Here is a 15,547-nt window from a genome sequence, read left to right on the forward strand (position 1 = left end):
TATAACTAAGCAAGAACATAAACAAGGGTTACAAAGCAAAACAGGAGCATTAATCAATGACAAATAGTGACATGGAAACAAAATGAATGGTTCTCTTCCTTCATAAAAGCCAATACAACCCATATAAAAAAGCATTTTTCATTTAAAATGTCTGAAAAATAAAGTATATTAGATTAAAAAAATATATTGATAATTTCAAATATCTCAACTTGTCTCACAAATCTAAACGCTGAGGCTATAAAACCTGTGAAACCATCTGATGAAGAATGACCACCAGCTTCAAACTGGTGGATAAATCTTGTGTTTTCTGTTTTCACATTTCATCACTTTGTGCCACAAGTGTCAAATTTAAGAACATCTGTGGTGATGTGACTCAAACATTGAAGATATTTCACAAACAAGAATGAAATTGGACTTTCTCCATCCCGTTCCTCTCTGCCATACAAGCCCTTTCAAACATTGAAATGCCAGCAATGTACAGAGGACATGTTTGCATACTAAACGATGATTATCATTCACTGAGTTTCCTCTCTCTCTCTCTCTCTCTCTTTCTCTCTTTCTTTCTCTCTGTTTGTGTCTCTCTCTCTAAGGTCCAGGCTCTCTGCAGTAATAATACATGAAGGGCTCCTCTCGCTCATCCATTAATCAGGAGGGAAGCTGAGGTAAAGGAGGGCTGATCTTTGGCCTTCACACACATACACACACCCTCACCTACCATTAATAATTGAGCGGATATTAATGCAGATAAATAATTAAGCTTTCGGGGATCTTTTTAGAGTCCTAATGAGAAGTGGGCGACAGATAGCTCCTTAGTCTTATTACATCTTGCTGAGAAGTTTGTGAAAGCTTCAGTTGAAGATAAATGGGCCTCATTTACAAATTGGCAAATGAAATCGATGCGGACACTTTGCTGGTCTTGCGTTAACAAAATCACAAGTCTAACATTGCTGCATGTTGTTGCTATAAAGCAGAAACTTAAATAATGTGTTAAAATGTCTCGACAGCAACTGGATGGATTACTATGAAATTTGGAAAAACAATTAATGCATTAATTATCATTATGTGTTATGAAACTTTCCACATTTTTTGAGCATTAATAATAATTAAAATCCTGTTTAAAGCCGTTATAGTAATACGTTTTTGTTCACTCTTTGATTGGCAGTGTAATCTGACACATCAAGCATGTTGAGCAGTGTGTGTGAAGCACCGTATGAATGCGTGACTGAAGGGGTCTTGATTTGTGTGTGTGCATGCATGTGTGTGTGTCCTCATCAGCCATGCTGCCTGGGGCCACTCTAACCTTTCAGTCGACTCTCTGAGGATCGCCTCTCTCATCTGGCATCCTCGGCCTGTCACTGTTATCAGCCAGAGGAGAGATGAAAGATATAGTCCTCATTGGCTTTGTTACAATAAAAGCCGCCCGCTCCAATGACTTATTTCCGTAACCTTTACTCCCCATATATTCATTAAAGACAGATTGCATGTCATGGGATTACAAAAAAACACTCTTAAGAGACACGCTGATAAATTAATGATATCTCGAATAAGTCGTTATCAGATTTGAAAGCAGACAGTTTGAGTAGATTTAATTAAATTATTATGAAGCAACTGATATAAGTACATTTGAATGTAAGGCGTAACCCTGGACTTCATTGCAGTTGCTTTAATAGCAAGCAATGACTCAACAATGAAACACAAATACTCATAGATTTATATTAGCAGCATGATTTGATGGTGTACAGGAAGAACGGTGGAACCATTTCGGCGGCTCTAAAACCCCTGCCTGTCATGACAACGCTGAGGGAGAAGGCAGGACATGAATAATGACAGCCTACAAAGAGGGGAGGAGGAGGAGGCAGAGGTGGATGATGGTTGACGGGATAAAGGAAGAAGTGTGTACGTGTGATTGATCTCTGCGTAGTCTCCTTTAGACTCCGATTATTACCCGGCCTTGAGAACAAGACAGAGATGTGTTTTTGACAGTTATGCCATTTTCTTGCCTGCCTGCAAATCATCAGTGTGCATGTGTGTGAGTTCTCGTATTTCTGCGTGCAACCATCAGCTGTCCTCACAAAGATAGAAATGTAATGGCTTAAAGTGAAGACTTTTTGATATCATAGAGTAAGCCCTGGATTTAAGGACTTAAAATTAAGGATTACTTTTAGGATAAAGTGTAGAATTTATAATAAAAATTTGCATTCAATTTAGAGTTGTTTTACATTCAGAATTAGGATTAGGGTTTAAGTTTGGGTAAGGTATGTAAGGAAAAGAGTAAAGGTTAGAGAAGAAATACACTCATGTTGAGAGTTAGATGAGAAGATTGATAGCACTCTCATGTATGTACGCTAAATATGAAGCTAAAGCCAGCAGGTGATTAGCTTACCTTAGTGCTAAACTGGAAACAGGGGGAAACAGCTAGCTTAGTTCTGTCCAAAGCACATAACTCTCTGGCGGTATCAAACTCTCAAAATCAAATAAACATATTTCTCAAAATGTAAATACATGCCATACCCAAACTAAAACTTCATAGTGTCACTTTACAGTAGAGCTATCTTAAGAAATTACAAACAATCAAGAGCAAGTAAAGGTTGTTAACAAGGCCTTAACTGGTCATACAATATTTCTTGCCTTGTGCCAGAATTAAATATGACAAAAAAGAATATATTTTTATTATGGTTTTGGGAGGTTCCTTTGTGTTGCAGACTAGCTTCTGTCTTATTTTAGCCAAGAAGATGAAGAAGAAGATTTTAGCTATTTATTAATTGGTTCATTGATTGATTGACAATTTCTCCAAATCCAAGTTGTATCTCATTTTGTCCAACCAACTGTCCAAAACCCCAAAGTATGTAGTAATATGTCTAATTAACATTGAGGACAGAGAAAATGACATAGAAAACAATTGATTGATTATTAATCATTCAAATAGCAGCTTTAAGCAAATGAAACCACTTTCACTAGCTGCCACTGCTGCCTTTCAGGTTTATGTCTTTTCAAGTGTCTCATACAACAACAATAAGCTTTGGCATTATTCAAGAATGACAATTCAGTGCATCTTAATGTCTCTGAGGACAGTGATACAATCAGTGGAAATCCAAGAGGCCAGGGTTACAGATGACAAGTGATGAAAAGAGGTAAAAAAAAAACATAAGGCCACTGAAATACTGTACAATAAACTTCTCACAAGAATGGATAGACACATATGCAAGTACTCACGATGTCATGTGCTGCATTTGACAGATGTGTTCATGAATCTGGACGCTAATGTATTATGTGTATTGTCTTAACCCTGAGTTCAAACACACATGTAATCATATAACGTGCAATCACAGTGAAATGTAATCCCACTAGTTCCTTCAATTTGTGCATTAGAAAGAGTTTAAATAGAAGAGGAATAGTAATAAATATATGTGTATGATTGGGGGGGCATCCTGAGCCTCTCAGTGCTGGCCTGGTTTACCCAGTACCTTCTTCCCAACTGCAGCAGGGAGAAAAGGCCGTTACCCGGGTGGTTGGGATCCTTAATGATTCTCCTAGCCTTATTCTTACAGGGCCTGGTGTAAATAACCTTTAGGCAGGGAAGAGCACCACCTATTATATGTTCAGCTGAACGAACTACTCTTTGCAGGGCCTTGCGGTCCTGTTCGGTGCTGTTCCTGTAACAGGCAATGATATCAGGACACTTTCGATGGGGCAGGAGTAGAAATTCCTCAGTATTTGAGGGGATACACCAAATGTCCTCAAGCATCTGAGGTGAAACAGTCTCTGCCTTGCCTTTCTCACCACTGAGTCAGTATGCAGCGCCCAGGTCGGGCCCTTGGTGATGTGGACACCAAGGTACTTGAAGCTGTCCAACCTCTCCACCGAGGACCCGTTGAAATTAAGGGGAGCACAGTTCCTTCCCTGCTTCTTCCCAAAGTCCACTATCAGCTCCTTAGTCTTGCTGACCTTCAGGAGTAGGTTATTGTCCTGACATCAGCAGATCAGGTCCTCTATTTCCTTCAGGTAGGCCTTTTTATTGGGATCTGTGATCAGGACCACCACAACTGTGTCGTCAGCAAACTTGATGATGGTGTTGGAGTAAAAAGTGGCTACACACTTATGTGTGTACAGGGAGAACAGCAGGGGGCTCAAGATGCAACCACCTGGGGTCTGCCCGTCAGGAAGTCAAGAATCCACATGCACAGTGTGGTGTTTAATCTTTGTGACGAGCCCGGAGGGAACTACGGTGTTGACTGAACTGTAGTCAATGAATAGTAATCTCACATAGTTCCCTTTCTTGTCCAGGTGAGAAAGGGTGGTGTGGAGGATGTGTGCTATGGCATCTTCCTTTGATCGATTGGGACGGTAGGCAAACTGTAGTGGGTCCAGTGTGCTGGGTTGTGAGGAGCAGATGTAATCCTTGACCAGCCATTCAAAGCACTTCATCACTACAGAGTTGAGTGCCGCTGGGCTGTAGTCATTCAGGCAGGCTGCTCTTATTTTCTTGGGCACAGGAATGATGGTGGACTTCTTGAAGCATGTGGGTATGACAGACTGAGCCAGGGACAGGCTGAATATCATTGTGAACAGCAGTGCTAGTTGGTCAGCACATAGTTGGAGGACCCCTCCCACTGATGCTGTCTGGTCCTGCTGCTTTCTTGGTGTTCACACGCTTGAAAGCCCTCCTGACGTCATGCTCATAAAGGGTGATAGGTGTGAGAGGTGCACCCACCCATCCATTAACCTCTGCTTCAGCTGTTTTTGCTTGCTGGCTGCCGATGACCTCAAAGTGAGCATAAAAGTTGTTTAGCTCACTTGCTGGAGACGCATCAGCACTAGACAAGGTCTTTCAGTCCTTTCACTGTTTTCCCTGTCCCTCCTCTTTCCCCTTGTTTGGCCGATTAATCCACTGAAGAGATGTAATTTTCAAAGTACAGACTGACAGATCGAGTGAGTCAGCATTCGGCTGAATCATCATCCAACATACAAACCATAACACTGAGCATAAATTCCTTTGAGGCAAAATCTTCAGGAGTGTTCATATATTCTTTAAGTTCATTTTGGGAAAGATTTTTTTTCATATGTTGTAAGGATAAGTTACATATGTACATAAAATATTTTTTATAGAACTTGTTGAATAATATTACTATTATTATGAATAATATTATCGATCATTATTATTATTATTTGTTGAATAACATAATTTGTCACTTCCCATATCCAGTACTGTATAGTCATGTTTAGCATACATTTACAATATATAAAGTATATACATATCGGAAAAAACAGAAAGATGATGATGATGATGATGATGTATAGTATTTTACCACTCAGTGTCGAAGGTGGACAGTTTCTCACTTTGAAAGAAGAAAAGCAGATTTGTATAATGTGTCACGTTAATGATACAGAAAGTTTGACTTTGTTTTCTATTGTCGTTAAGACAAACTTAAGGCCTGTAGCATTTCTATTCTTTATTTTTGTATTCAGTGTACAACTTGTTTGAAATTTTGCACACGCACACATAGGCTATTTGAAAGTACATAGAGCTTTGTGTTTACTTTGTGACACAAACACTCATCCCGTGTAACCGCAACAAATTTCGATTTTTTAATTGTAAAATTGATAAAGCTGATATAGTTTTAATTTGTTCAAGATCAATAAACAACAAACACATTGTGCACCTAGCATATATTTTGATAGCTGATTGTTGAATTGAATGTAGTCAGTTTCTTGTTCAATAAAAGGAATAATTTGTGTTCACTTTACATAACAAAAACAGCGAAAAAAACAGTGTGAGCGAAATGAAAAATTACAATAGCCTCCCCTTTTTCTGACCCCCCCCCCCCCCCCACACACACAAACACACACATTATGTGCACCTAATAATTTTTGTACAGTCCCTAAAAAATCTGTGTATTCCTTAAACAAATGATCAAATTAAGTTTAATCCACCAGACATCTCCTTCTTCACACAATTCCATCTTTAATTCACTTTATTTAGTTTTTTACTCCTGTACTTAGTTTTCCAGTGAGGATATTCTTCTCTCCCAGCTGTGTGGTTTGTTAGCACATTAGCTTGAATAAAACCTATAAAACAAACAAAAGAGGAAAACAAGCAGAAAGGTTTTAGGTGTGAGCTCATGTAAATAATTCTCAGATTTGGCTTTTACCCTCTTGGCAGGTCCCTTTAGATGTCCCTCTTTATATTTTGCTCAGGCCACGCTGGCATTTACATCTCAGGCATGGACATTACACATGAATCAATCATCGCAGGGAGAAAATCGGTAGAGTGAAAGAATGAGGAGAGGTTTTAAAAATGTCTTGATGATTGGCTGCCTGAGCAGGAAGCTTGTCAGCGGCGATTTTTCATGTCAATTTGGTAATCAGACACTTTGCTGAAATCAACTGAGGCAGACTGCTTTTTACTGCTGGAGACACATGTTTGGGCTGATGGTTGGCAGCAGGCCGGTATGTGTTGGCATTCTGAACTCTTATTAGATTTGACTCTGTACCCACAGAATTGAATTAAAAAATCATCATAGATTACATAATGAAGGTGTCAGGTACACACACACACATACACACACACACACACACACACACACATACACATCACACACACATCACACACACATACACACAGCTTGGCAGAGGCAGCCAGAGTGCTTGGCGACACATGCTATCATTACTTCAATACGACGCCTGTTGCTCAGCTGCCTGTCAAGCTGCATTCCCCTGAACATAGTATATGTGTGTGTGTGTGTGTGTGTGTGTGTGTGTGTGTGTGTGTGCGTGCGTGCGCGTGTATGTGAGGCCTTGTCCCACTTATCTCATCTATCAGAGAATTTCACTACTCCGTCTGTCAGTCAGCAATCCCTCACTGTCACCTAGATTAGGGGGATGGAGCGGCCTGATCATCTATCGTGTTGTTGTATTTATGTGTGTGTGTGTGCTTGTGTGTGTGTGTGAGAGAGAGAGCATCCGTCTGGCAGCCAGTGACACGTACTGCTGTTGATGTCTCAGTTGGTGTCAGCAGCTCCACTTTTCATCCTAAATGTGTCTGCAGTGGGGGCTGCGAGCCTTTCCAAGGCCATAATGCTTTGATCTTTAAACACTTTAAAAGGCCTCCGCTAATGACGTCACATTTCCTGAACAATGATCTTCTCAAGAAGTGAGCCTGGTTCAAGTTTCATAATATAAAATACTCAAATGATCTTTAAAGAATGTCAAACTCTTGTCATCTTTAAACTTTCTCCATCTCTCTGAGGGGATCATTTGTTCATTTTTTGTCATGTAAACCAGCTTTTGAACATCTGAACTTTTATGTTGTGATTTTTTGGGGCGTTTAGGAGACCTTCTGCTTTTTTAAAAAAACACTTCATTGATTGTCTGCTTTTATGATTTAGTTTTCTAGTTTTATTTTCTAATATTTCTTTGGTCAGACATGGAATGCCTGTCGCCATCTTGATAAAGGTTTGTGGACTGAAAACAGCAGAGTGACAATAATACAAATGATGGAGTCCAGGAGCCAAAACACTTTCAGAATAAAATACCATGTATTGTTATAGATTAGATAAGTAGTTGTTAATTGTTTTGGCATGCGACCCCTTACAGAAAAGCAGGGTGTAGTTGGGGCCCCTCACATTTCAGACATCTAGAGTTGTTAGCGGTTTCACGAAAGAGACATTTACCCTCTAAATTTCTCACATGGTTTCATTTACAAAGATGTTCAGACACCAAGGAGGTCAAATTATCCAATATTACACAAAATAGGCAAAGATAAGAGAAAAGTTTTTCTTCTTCTTTTCTTCACATTAATCATCTCACAACCATTCAGATTTGTCTTGTGACCCTTTGGAGGGGCCCGACCCCTTGGTTGGGAATCATCGGATTAAACTACTGAACTGTATTAAAGTAGTTCAAACTAGCTAAACCTCAACCAGCTGTTACAGTAAAATGCTAATTATGCATTGTTGCATCAGTAACAATCTAATAATGTCATATATAATATCAGTCACAGATACCATTTTTCTACAGAACAAGTACAATACATTTAACTTACTTTAATATTTTGAATGTCTTTACTTGTAATGGATTTTCATTTTTATTGTAAAATCACTGATACATTTTTTTGGTACTTCTACTTAAATAAAAGATCTGAGTACTTTAGCCACAACTCTTCATAAGTTAAAACTTAACCTAATCATAACTTAGACTTTACTAAGATTTAGATTTATGCATCACTAAATCTGAGCGGTTAGCAATTAGTTGTTATAGTAACTGCCAGGTGTAACTGTTACAGCTAACTGAACCAACTGAGAAAGTTTGTGTTAGCTTGCTAATATATGACCTGTTTATATCGAAGCGTGGTTTAAACTTGATAAAATGCTGTTTAATAATGATGTTCACTCGTAAGATTTAAAATCACATTTTGCAAAATTAAAAAAATATTATGCTAATGACATTTGACCACGTAATGTCAGTTACGTTAGCATAAACATATGTTTCCCGCTCATTCTAAACTGCATGAACACTACTAACTCTGAAACATCACATACATATGAAGATGGAAACTACAAGCAGCTATCTGCAAGGGTAATCAGGGATATATAGGCTTACACACGCTTTCTTCATACACAAATTGTTTACCATTTCTATTGCACATATGCACATAAACTGTACCATTTTCTCTTTGTTGTTTTGGTTTTTTTTTAGCAGTTTAAGAGTAAGACAATCCCTTCTGAGGTGGACAGAGTCAGTTTGTAGAGCAGGAAAATAAGCCAACACCTTAATAGAGATTTATCTAAGCAGACATGCTAATATTTGTTTCCCATGATTTCCATTTAAATTGACAGGCGTGGTGTGTAAACAGCTGTTTTGTGTGTGTTCCTGTGGGGATGAGATGGAGACAAAAAGAAAAAATCAAACACACACAAAACAGCCATCATCTTAATGAAGGCTTACAGCAATATTTGAGTCTGGGGAAGCATTTGCAAATCTCAGTACAAGTTAATCAAAAGTGAAACACAGGAGCCGGCAGCCACCAGCTTCCACTCAGCTTTATATCTGAGAATATCTAAGATGACTCATTGTAGAGGAAGACATAAAGCATTTCATTTATGTTTCATCAGCATACCTCAATGAAGTATGAAAACTTACCGAGGCCTACAGCATTTTGGGAAGTCATCCTGCTGTCCTTTGAAATGAAAGCATGTGAGTTACAGAAGTAGTGGTTACAGTTGAGAGATGCATGTCAAAAATGGTCCTTTTAAAAAGTTACATCTTCTTAAATTTAGAGTTTCATTCATAGGATAAGATAACTTAGCACTACCCAGATAGCTAAATTGCTGTGGCCCAGATCTGTGGCCCACACCTGACACTTTCAGCACTTTCATATGGCCCACATACTGTGTGGAGTGATGGCACTTGGGCGGTCCGCTCCTGTTTCACAGATCTGGGCCACAAGCAAGTCATCCAAGAACAAACCAGATAAACCAGAACTGGCCCATATCTAGAATACACATACCTGAGAGCACTGTATCTTTACCAAAAAAGGCTCACATTTCATTTGAGATATCTGGGCCATATTGGCTATTTTACATGTGGGCCATTTCAGGCTCACATCCATATTGTCCAGGCCAGAAGAAGGCCGGCAGTGCCGCATCATCACCTGAAGTGGCCCATTTCCGTATGCTATCTTGGTAGGGATGCAACTAATTACTTTTTCTCAATTAATCTATTCATCGTTAAGTCTATGAAATTTAAAACACAGGTGACAAAATGCACAAAATCACATCTCACCCATATCTCAGGGCTCAAGGTAAAATCATCAGTGGCTCATTTCGTATGACTAATAAACACTCTGAAACTCAAATTATTCAGTTTACTATCATATATATCAAAGAAAAGATTCAAATCCTCACTTTTGAAAAGCCAGAATCAGATAATTTTTTTTGCATTTTTGCCTTATAAACCACTGAAATTAATAATAATGATCAAAATAGTGGCCAGGTAATTTTCTGTTGAAGTAATTGATGAATAGACTAATTGTTTCAGCTCTAGTTTCAAACAAGCCAACTGGCATTTGAATCAAGTGGAAGATTTTCAGCGTTCAACACTAGATTAAACATGTGAGGTTACCGATACAGACCTCAATGTCACCTTGTTAAATAAAAGCAGCTACAGTGGTTTGCAGTACAACAAAACGCTGGAGAGCATAATGGTGTCCTGACTAAAACTAGCTGCAAGCTACGGCGGAGCGAAGGACATTCAGGGAGGCACCTGGAACCTGTGAGCTGTGGCGCAGGACACCTCAGTCTGTAGGCTAATGCAACACATTCAGACAGGAAGCCCTGGATCTAACAGTTTTCAGGCAAGCGTGGAACAAAATATATACAGACAGATTGCTCACACAAACATGTAGCTCTGATATTATTATATTAGTTTAAAGAGGAAACACCAAAGGGTCTGAAAGTGTAGAAATGACAATTGTTCCGTTGACTTTTACAAACTGGTGTCATCGCTTTCACTCACGTGGTCAGAGATTCCCACACAAAGCAAACTTTTTGTCAAACAATATTTATTGGCAGAACAAAATATAACAGATTCAGTATCGATGTAAGACATCCATTTGTATCTTTCATGTGTGTTTATTGGTTATTGTCTGAAACATTGAACACTACTTAAAGCACAACATGGCCTGTACTAGTTTTTTGCATTCAGAACGTGAAGTCTGTCAGCTTTGGCACTATTACCTTCCTTCATTGACCTCGTCAGACCATTTCTATTGATCCTGTCTCCTAAAACAGGTCCACCTCACTCAGTTAAGGTGCATGACAGGTGACTCATGGGGAGAGGGATGTACTGTATGCTTTTTGCCATGAATACTGATGATGTGCTTTCTTTAGGAAAAAAAAAGAAAGAAAACTGCAGAGTGGGCTTTTAAAACAAGAAATACCATTTGTCTAAGAAGTGTCATTATTCTAGTTATTACAGTAAAGGCCTGGTCACACCAGAAATCGGCAAAGCAAAATTCATCCACGCGTCTTACAGAAGTAGCTCTAGAAGCCTGGTAACATCCAGACTACTGCCGCGTTCATTTCATTTCAAAGTTCCAGCAATTACGAGTTTCCAACTTGTGAATAGCGTTCACGTCAACTTTAAAGTCATAATTACGTCTGGGAAAACAGGGATGTTTACTCCCCCTTGCTTTTTGTTTTATGCATTTCATTCAATAAAGAATTACTGAAGAGGGGAAAAAGCTCTCCAAGCTAGCAGCTTGCCACCCGTCAGTTAGCAAGCTCATTAGCTCAGTCGCTAACGGGACAATAAGCTCACTCAGTGTATTCAAAAGACTATTTGTACCATTGATGCCTGTTTCATAACTGTCTGTAAACTACTCCTCTTTTGTGGAGCAGTTTATACGACAGAGGTGGTTGAATAAAAGGTGGTGGTGCGACACAGCTAATAAGCTACAATAGCGTCTTCTAATTTAGGCTTGCTGTTCTCTTATAGGTCAGCTTGCTCACGCTCAATGGCACAAATTTGTGTGTCAAAGTTGAATTCGCCTGAAAAATTTTACTCAAGTTTACTTCACCCCTTTGAGTGAATCCACTTCTATTGAAATTAGGGCTGTAGCTAACAATTATTTTTTCCAATTACTTGTTTGGCCCATAAAATGTCAGATAATGGTGATAAATGTCAATCATTGTTCCCCAAAGCCTATTTTACACCTTAATCTCATTAGATTAGTTTTGCTGTCACACACCGCATCAAGTGCTTCATGAGAATGACATTATGCTTTCGCAGCTCAGATCATTTATGGGGTGTTAGGTGTGTGGGCTGTAAATGCTCTAAATAAACCTGGAACATCAGCTTTCTGAACATACAGTAACAGATAAGCAGTTTGTGCATTGTCTTCAAAAGGAGAGAAACATATTTGACCGTATACTTTGATGAAAACAGTTTTCAGTGATGATTACTGTCCTTTGCCCTGCTGTGGTGTTTAGTCAGGGTATAAGATAAAGCCGGAGAAGGTGCTGTACTTGTTGTTGTTGCCTCCATGAGCTTTGCCGCCATCCAGTTTCACATAGACCTCGTCTCCAGAGTCCAAGTGCATCACGGCACTGTTGCTGGCGTAGTCGTAGTTCTGGTCTGCATCCTGAGCTATGGCACTGGCCCGAACCTGGAAAAAAGGAGAAAAGACTCTCTGTAATAAGTTTTTTTTTTCCTTTACAAGAGAATACAATAGAAATAGAAAGTGAGAAAAGTTAATCTAGTGAAAAAGCAGTCACAAAAATAGCATTTGGTGTTTAAATACTTTAATTCTAAACTGAAATCCAAGGAAAACATTGAGGAAATTAGGTGAAAAGAATTTTTAAAAAATGAGCTAAATGCTTATCTGAGTTAGAATTTTATTGCTTGGCAGCATCTATAAAGGACACTCATAATTTTAAGACAAGGCAACACTCATGTATGATCACTCATGCAGCTGGAGCTGTAAACAGCAGAGAGGAAACACTAATCCAAACAGGATTGTTACTGCCAAGCAGGGCACGCAGACATGTTTGGATTTGACCAACATAGCACTGATGTTATCTTGAATTCATTAAAGATATGAATTGTAAGAATATGTAGTTATATAACTGGTGTTAAGGAGAATAAAAGACCAATCCTACGGCAGTGTTGTGCGCTTTCGGTGCGTAAAATGCGCATTTTGACGGATAATCTGGTATGGAACATTCTAATGTATTTTTTATATTAAACCCAATGGAATCAAATCTGTTGCTTTGTTGTATCCTTGTTCTTATTCTTGACATCATTGTAATGGCTCCCCTTAATGTTTCCACGAACAAGTGATTTGTACGTTCCTGATAATTGAAACATTACCTGTCCGTTTTTGCACAGGTCGGCCCACATGCTGGTCCCGTCTCCTCCCCGCATCAGCACATGGTAGGTAAAGAAATAGATCCCGGACACATGGCAGGTGAACTTCCCGGTGCTCGAATCGTAGTGGTTCCCCAAGTTTGTAATCACGTCGTCAAACTTTAACACCTCATATCCCTCGTGTGGATTCTTCAGACCGACGTAAAAAGCGATCCTGAAACTGTTGGAGGAGTTCACACCTTCTGCTTCTCCGTTGTCACCCCCCGCAGCTCCGGTTAATGCAGGGAAGCCGAGTTTGCTGTCGCCGCCGCGCTCTCCCGGTGGCCCCCTCGGACCCGGGGGTCCTGGTTCTCCCGGCGGGCCCCTAGGTCCCGGTTTACCCGGTCGCCCCGGCTCCCCGCGGCTCCCTTGCGCCATCGGGGGCTGCGGTTCGACACCGTTCACGTTCTGGATCACCTTCATGGCGGTGGCGCCTCCCGGTTTGGGACTGTACGGGTCGCAAACCATCCGACAGGTGCCCATCATCTCGTAGTAATGAGCCGAGGCTCCTGAGGTGCGCAGCAGCAGTAAGGGAACAGCGACGGCCAGAGCCAGCAAAACCATCACGACAGCGGTCACCACAAAGACCACCGACCACTTCCTCCGTGCGGTTCGGGGACCAATGGACGACAGAAAATCCTTGGAGCCGCTCTGAAGGGGAATCGTGACAGAGGACAGAGCGACTTTCTGGAGGAGAAAAGACTAAAGGATAAAGTTAATTAAGTGCGCATCCCCAGCGGCTGTGACCGGGGAGCGGCTGCGCGTCTTGGCTGGATGGATGAGAGCGCACGGACAGCTGCGACCAGCTGCGTCCAGCTGTCAAAGTTAACAAAGAGAGGACCGGAAGATAGAAGATCTGGCCTACAAATTAAAGCAGTATGTTACAGACTGGTTGCGCTTTGCAATGTAGAAAATATTTGAAAAGAAAGACATAAATTAAGTGCGTGTTTTCGTTTCATGACACTTTAGGCCTGTTTCAAATGGATGAGAGAGGTTTGGCCACGGAGATCAGAACCAAAACAGCTTTAATAACCCTAAAATCTAAGGCTGCTGTCTGGATCACATTCATCATGTCTGCATATCATTTGCAGTCAGATGTCACCATGTAACTAAATACATTTACTCAGTACTGTATTTTGATGATGCCTACTTGTTTACTTGAATATTCCATTTGATGCTACTTTATACTTCTACTCCATTACATCAAGGACATTTAGCATTTTTTCCTCCACCACATTTATCTGTTTCTTTCCGGATTAAGATTTTACACGTAAATCATAAGATCAGGTTATAGTAGGTGATACATTGTGACAGAGTAAACTACCCAACAGGACACAAAGCAGTTACAATTAACTGCACCTCGCATTAAAGTACAGTGCAACAATAATGATTTATTAATATAATATAACACTAACAATAACACTTGTAATGTAGTATTTTTTATATTGCTACTTTTACTTAAGTGAATGATCTGAATATTTCACCAGGGTAACCATAATATTGACAGAAGATATAATTATTTTACATAAAAAACAGATGTGCAACATCTTTGTCGAAGAGTTTTATTTTAAAATGTGTAACAGGAAGTGCTCTGTTTGGGTTTGACTGTCTTGATAAGAAGAGGAAGGTTAAGCAGGTGCATTAAGTTTTTTTTTTTTTTTCTAAATGGCAATAAATATTTAAAATGCAAATTCAGTAAAGAACACTGAATATTTACATGGAGAAAAAATATATTTGTTACTGTATTCCTGAATATATCAATCCTTGTGTATATTTATACATAACCTCAAAATGCCAAATTGTTGCATATTTATTTTTTAAATCTCAACGGTATAGAGCTGTGTATGTCAGTTTTTATGGGTGGAATATATTATAGGGTTAGTGCATAGTTTATTTATTCATCTCCATTGGAAATTATGGTTTCATACATAGATCCATTAATCCTAATTATAAAATTAGGGATTTTTGTTTAACCTATCTAACATATTATGTAAGTCATTGTTGAAGTTTTCATTTTTTAAAAAATCATTTTGAGGTCATGTGATCCATTCACGTGCTAGATGTTCTAGATATGAATTCAGAAGATTATTACAGTGAATGTCCAGATATATCACATCCAATAGACGCCCCAAAATAAAGATGTAAATAATTGTACTTTCAACATTGATACATTTAAAGCAGTAGCTTAAACTTAACTGCAGCTAAATGCATGACCAAATATTCGACTCAGACCACGAGGAGTCCTTTCAAAGTCAGGTCAGATGGCTAAAGGGCAGGTTCACTGTGGTGACATGAAATGACCAACTACACTTCACTCATACACAGAGGGAGCAGATAATACATGCAGGAAATGGACCAAAAAAAGTCAGACGGCTGTCAACACCTTCAGCAGAGAGCTCCCCAGCTGCAGGGATGTATTTGATGTCTTGTTTCACGAGGTGGAGAGCCACGGGCCATGAATTTAGATACTCCGACAAATTAAAATTCTATTGCTGCGCACAGGCAATCATTACTCTATTGCATACAGATGTCTTTAATACCACTTAAGCCTCTTTTGTTTCCTTTTTCCAGTGAGGCCACTGTGCACTTGTTTGTGGTTTATGAGCACAACCACTGAATAAGACTATTATTTATGCCTTTCATT

General features: G+C 39.5%; 2 protein-coding genes across 6 annotated transcripts in view; one reads left to right on the forward strand and one right to left on the reverse strand.

Moving 5' to 3' along the window:
- The window catches only part of LOC137176945 (metalloreductase STEAP3-like), a 166,175-nt gene that overhangs the window by 139,092 nt on the left and 11,536 nt on the right, over window positions 1-15,547 (forward strand). For all 5 annotated transcript variants that reach the window (XM_067582988.1, XM_067582989.1, XM_067582987.1 and 2 more), the window contains one exon: window positions 591-662. The gene's annotated coding sequence lies outside the window, so the exon portion shown is untranslated. The remainder of the gene's footprint in view (window positions 1-590; window positions 663-15,547) is intronic.
- Window positions 8,102-15,334, reverse strand: LOC137176948 (complement C1q-like protein 2). The gene is made up of 2 exons (XM_067582998.1): window positions 12,868-15,334; window positions 8,102-12,163 (listed from the first exon to the last, which is right to left on the reverse strand). Exons 1-2 carry the CDS (start codon window positions 13,465-13,467, stop codon window positions 11,984-11,986), a joined length of 780 nt encoding a protein of 259 aa, XP_067439099.1. The 5' UTR covers window positions 13,468-15,334; the 3' UTR covers window positions 8,102-11,983.

This window comes from Thunnus thynnus, chromosome 24 (genome assembly GCF_963924715.1).
Source record: "Thunnus thynnus chromosome 24, fThuThy2.1, whole genome shotgun sequence".
In the NCBI taxonomy this organism is placed as follows: Eukaryota; Metazoa; Chordata; class Actinopteri; order Scombriformes; family Scombridae; genus Thunnus; species Thunnus thynnus.

Coding starts and splice junctions, on each gene's coding strand:
- LOC137176948 (XM_067582998.1), bottom strand. CDS start 13,467: ATGGTTTTGCTGGCTCTGGCCGTCGCTGTTCCCTTACTGCTGCTGCGC. Junction 12,164..12,867: donor ACCTGTGCAAAAACGGACAG/GTAATGTTTCAA, acceptor CCTTTTTTCCAG/GTTCGGGCCAGTGCCATAGC.